The sequence below is a fragment of the Musca vetustissima genome, unplaced genomic scaffold, assembly GCF_032173495.1.
Source record: "Musca vetustissima isolate MV318-11 ecotype Yass unplaced genomic scaffold, APGP_CSIRO_Mvet_v1 utg7802, whole genome shotgun sequence".
Taxonomy (NCBI): Eukaryota; Metazoa; Arthropoda; class Insecta; order Diptera; family Muscidae; genus Musca; species Musca vetustissima.
Window position 1 is genome coordinate 115,138 of NW_026877668.1, and position 5,188 is coordinate 120,325.

The 5,188-nt window shown below is 34.1% G+C and overlaps 2 protein-coding genes across 2 annotated transcripts; one reads left to right on the forward strand and one right to left on the reverse strand.

Annotated features, from left to right (window-relative positions):
- Positions 1–1,673: 1,673 nt before the first annotated feature.
- LOC133322341 (large ribosomal subunit protein bL27m) lies at positions 1,674–2,244 on the reverse strand. Its single transcript, XM_061531337.1, has 3 exons — positions 2,181–2,244; positions 1,944–2,107; positions 1,674–1,877 (listed from the first exon to the last, which is right to left on the reverse strand). Exons 1-3 carry the CDS (start codon positions 2,242–2,244, stop codon positions 1,674–1,676), a joined length of 432 nt encoding a protein of 143 aa, XP_061387321.1.
- Positions 2,245–3,330: 1,086 nt separating this feature from the next.
- On the forward strand, positions 3,331–4,569 carry LOC133322332 (uncharacterized). The gene has a single exon (XM_061531326.1). The coding sequence runs from the start codon at positions 3,331–3,333 to the stop codon at positions 4,567–4,569; it is 1,239 nt and encodes a 412-aa protein (XP_061387310.1).
- The last annotated feature ends 619 nt before the right edge of the window (positions 4,570–5,188 follow it).

Consider the following 5,188-nt stretch of genomic DNA (forward strand, 5'->3'; position numbering starts at 1 on the left):
TATATCAGCTTTATAGTTATACATGGTACATATATTCAAATTCCATGTCATAGTTAAAAATTGTTTCACGCAAAAAACATTGTTCAAAAATTATGTACAATTTAATATGTTACCCTTGTAATTCAAATTTTTGGAACCATCCGCGTTTTTCAGACCTATATATTAAGAGTAATAATACGCCAAACCCTACTATTCTAGGTTGGGTTAAGGAATGTACAGTTGTCATTTACTGTCTGTGTCTTCTGCTACTTAGCGATGGCCACCTACAGAGTATAGGTTAAGTTAGTGATGTACGGATGTACAGACCGGTGACTATCTATGTCGATAGTCAGACGGCCCTTAAATCACTCAAGTCGTGTACTATTAACTCAAAAGCGGTTCGAGACTTCAAGGGTGCTTTTCATAATATACGACAGATAGTTAAAATATATTGGGTTCCAGGACATAGTAAAATAGAAGGCAAGGGGATATAAGGACCTCCTTTTACTTTATGGCAAAATCCAAAAACAACCAACGGATTTTTGCAGATTTCAAAAACAATTTGACCAGAATTAATTAATTTTTGTACGAATTCCTAAAATCCTCGATATTAATTATACTTAATTTACTACTTTTCGTATATATAGTACTTTTAGCCAACATACCCACACAGTCGACCTAAACACAGTGACTCTGAAAACTGAATTCCAACATTTAGCACAACTAGCTGCAATTTTAATCATTTTCGAAGTGTTGTAGTTGGAACTAAAAAAATGCATCCAAAAAAATCATATTTGGAGTTTCAGCCGTTATACACAAAATTTTACTATTGATGTTATTATTTAAAATCTAGAAGGGGGGATGTCGCCTTAATAGGTTGTGTAAGATAGTCAACTATGAGATCAATGCAAGATGGATTTTTATAAGGACTCTTATTGAACATTTTTAAAAACAATAAAAGAGCTTGTTGCGTTTTGAAACTTTTGGGGAACAACAACAACCAAATTTTGCAAATTATTTTTCTTCTCTGTTAAATTTAAAATTATATATGTATGTTTAAAATAAATAAAATATAATATTCTTATCAAATAAGTTCACACATTCATGGGTCTCCAAAATTCCACTGGATCCTTCTTTAATTTTGTAAAACATTGTGGATGTTTGTCGGTAGCGGGCCTTCGGCCGGGATTTAATATTTTCTCCTATGGACAGATGGTAACTGCGGCTACACGACCGAATCTCCTTTTAATTAGAAAAGTGCCGGCCTTCGGCAGGGGATTTAAGAGATTCTCCTATGGACAGATGGCAGCTCCGGCTACGCGATCGCATCTCCTTTTAATTCGAATAGTGTTTTTGTAATCAGAATTTCAAGCGCTTTAAATTTATATCCACATTGGCTCAGTAAATTTTAAAAAAAAATTCCCGGAAATACCGATTTCCACAAAAAACGTAAAACGTGGATGCCCTAAACTAGACTTGAATCCACAGATAAAAAATTATTTCAATTCAAATATTTAACCATGAATAATATCCAGCATTTTTGGACCAAATAGATAATAACTAAATAAATACCGTAAACTGTAATTTTCTTTCTAATCAAATGTGATATACTACATTCGCAACACTTTATGAATACATTTTACATTTTTAATTATACTTTTATTTAACATTTTAACAATAACACGTAAATCTATCTAAACTTCATCTACCAAACGAAAACGTTGATGTTGTTTTTCCGGCACCACATTGAAGAATTTCTTGTGAATTGGTTGACCTTCACGACCGGCATAGTGACGTTGTACCCATGTATGATCCCAGTTTGGATCTAAAGGTTCGCAGGTGACATATACCTTACCATGATCCATGGCAAATAGGGTACCATTGCGACCGAAACCAACCTGTAAATAAAGAAGACAATCGTTATAAAGTCATTCCAACAACAACAACAATATAATAATACAAACATTTAAACCAGGATGAAATCTTGTTGTTAATTGTGTGGCCAATATTGTGCCCTGTGAAACCCAATGACCATCTTGTACACGCCATCCACGATGCTTAGGTCTGGGATGGCCTTTCTTGTTGCGAGTACTACCGCCGGTCTTTTTACTGGCGTTACGTATTGTAGCTAAAAAACACACACAGAAAATACATTTGTATCGAAAATCAATAAAATTAAATAAAAACGTTCGGATACTTACTTAACAATGGCTGTTCTGCCTTCAGACAGCCCAGGGAAAGTTTTTGCATTATTGTAAAGGACATTTTTCAGTTAGAATTTCCCTTTTCCCAAATTTACGAGAATTAAATGATGGGCACACTTCTAAAAAAATAATGAATGTTGTTCAATAATTCACTTGAACGATTCACTGAAATGACCGACTGAACTAGCCCAAAAACATTAATTTTAGTTCATGTAGAGATGTGTGTCGATAAATTTGGCTGGTATGAAATTTTTATAAACTCGTGGAATACAAAAAAGGATGATACCGCCATATAGGCGGTATCAGAATGTCCGATATACGCCAAGACCTATATTAATTCATGATTTTTTAAAACCTCAATGCCTATAATGCAACTTGAGAAAAAATTATTTAAAAATTGAGGCCTAAGAAGGGCTTCGAAAAAAAATTATATAAACTTTGCACGTCTTTGAAGTACCTTAAAAATATATTAAAGTCTACTATTTTAAAAGATTTTTAAAAAAATATTCATTAAAACTCCAAGCCTAAAAAATACCACGAAGAAATTATTTAAATCGCCAAACCTTATGACGATCATTAGAAAATATGTGTTAATAACTCCACGACTAGGTAGATTTTCATTAGAAATGGTCCTGAAAAATTATTCGTTAAAACGGCACTCATTAGAAATCTTAAAATCTACTCGCCTAGAAGCAGCTTGAAAAAATATTCTTAAAAACTCGAGGCCTAAGAAGTATCTCGAAGCAATTATTAAAAACTTCAAGTCTGCTGAAGACCCTTAAAAATCCATCCTACTAGAAAAACGTTATAAACAAGTATTTATAAAAAATTAAGCACTCTGGTGTGGGTCCTGAAAAAACTCCGCCCCTTTAGAAATACCACGCCACCATTCACACCCTTGAATGGTCCCTAAAATATTATTTTACTTGTTGCCTATTAAAGATATTTCAAAGTGCACCCACCGCAGACTAAAAACTTAGTATATTGGCCAGCCACATTTGAAAATGTACCAGCCCAAATAAAATTTCTAATACTGTTGCCAGCTCAAACAAACATGACATTTCGCAAACTTTGCTAAAAACTGACAGCATAGATCAATTGTTTACGGTCAGTGGGAACAAACATTTGACAATATTTTGGAACAAATATGGACGCTGCATCGTCAACATCGCCAGAAACCACCTCAACATCACCGGAACCCAAAACATCCACGGTTCCAACTCAATTATTACGTGAGAAAATACGTGATTACACCAAAAAACATAGGGAAGCAATACGCGCTGAAGTTTCCGACTCCTTAAGATTTCAATTGGGTGAAATAAAGGAACGCATTCAGGAATTAGATAATGTCACTGAGAAGGATGTTACCGGCCTGGCAGCTCGTATTAAACGCCGAAAACATGCCACCATTGAAGATATGTACCGACTATCTCATGCTTTCCTGCAGGATGTTACAAACATACAGGCATTTAATAAAATTCCCGGCGCCATTCAGGTTTTAATCAAGGAACTAACCGGAAATGATTCGGAACGGCAAATGTCTGCTGCCGAATGTCTATGTAATCTTTCACTTGGCGAGGCACCGGTGTGTGAAAAGATTGCATCGTTGGCGGGAAGTTACCTCGTAACCTATCTACATAGCAATGAATCTCAATTGGTACGCCTGTGTTTGTGGATAGTTGCAAATATCTTGACAACTGGGCAGAAGAGTGCATCTGTGCTAATGAAAATGCATTTACTGCCACAACTGTGGAAAATGTATTGTGACGATGACATTGCCGATCCCGTACTCGATTATCGTGAAGATGCTGCAATCTGTTTACAACTCATCGCCTTAAATGCTGAACATCTAATGACACAGGAAGATCGTAATTTTGTACTGGAACAAATGGCTGATAAAAATCCAACATGTGTTGCAGCGGAATATCATCTTGCCATAGTATTCCATTGTCTCTTCAGCCAACAGGATTTAATTTCGAAACTAAATCCTGCTGATTCTTTGTATCTATTGAATTTTTCATTAATCAATCTAAACAACACAAATAACTTCCTTACTCAACCACAACGCCTTAAGATTTTATATTCCATACGCATCTTGGGTAATCTTCTAGTTGCCCAACCGTTAATCTATTCAACATTATTGCTGCAAGTGTCTTGTGTTTGGAAATCAAGTATAACATCGGTATTAAATAAATTATTTGCTTTCCACGATTCACACTTGACCCAGGAGGCATTGTGGCTGTTGAAAATTGTTTTACAACTGGAAGAGGAAAATGCATTTATGCAACCAAATATTTTAGAAAAAATACATATATTTGAAGAATGTATGCCATTTGCAGAGAATATACCAATTGAAGAGGAAATGCCAACAGCAATGGCTGTTTGAATATGAAATCATGTTTTTATATTAATTTGTAAATATTTATATATTTAGTTTTAAATGGAAAAAATTTTTTTTTATACTACTGAACAGAATTAAATTATTGAATTTGAAATTGATTTGAATAAAATAATTTTTAATCCTAAGGTTCCTGGACTTTGACAATTTTCAATATCTGTCGATATTGTGATATAGCCGCCATATTTTAAGAATTTTTTATAGTCTAGGCCAATTTTTCAAACAATGTGGCTGTAATTTGCCATTCAGGAGATTTATTTTATATTTTATGAACTGGTCTTAATGCCAGCTATCGAATCTGTTTTTTTAATTGACAACTTACCGAAAATTGGATGCTTATTTCTCGAAAAGAAATGGAGTAGTTTATATAAATAAACCAGTAAGGAAAGTAGTGAAATCGGACGGGCCGACTATACTTCACCACTTTGGCTGTATTCAACAGATGAATCCTAACAGACGTCACATTTTTGAAGGACCATTAACATGAAAATGGATCCATAAACATGTCATTCTGTAACCTATACTAAATTTTTCATTTGGGGCAAAAGTATGTAAATCAATTTAAAGCAAATATCAATTTGTTTTAAATTATTGTTTTAAATAAATC

Bases quoted from the DNA above. Each gene is read 5' to 3' on its own strand.
- LOC133322332 (XM_061531326.1), top strand. From the start codon at position 3,331: ATGGACGCTGCATCGTCAACATCGCCAGAAACCACCTCAACATCACCG.
- LOC133322341 (XM_061531337.1), bottom strand. From the start codon at position 2,244: ATGTCCTTTACAATAATGCAAAAACTTTCCCTGGGCTGTCTGAAGGCA. The intron at 2,108-2,180 runs GTAAGTATCCGA...TGTGTTTTTTAG, and splicing joins GGCAGAACAGCCATTGTTAA to CTACAATACGTAACGCCAGT. The intron at 1,878-1,943 runs GTTTGTATTATT...CTTTATTTACAG, and splicing joins GATTTCATCCTGGTTTAAAT to GTTGGTTTCGGTCGCAATGG.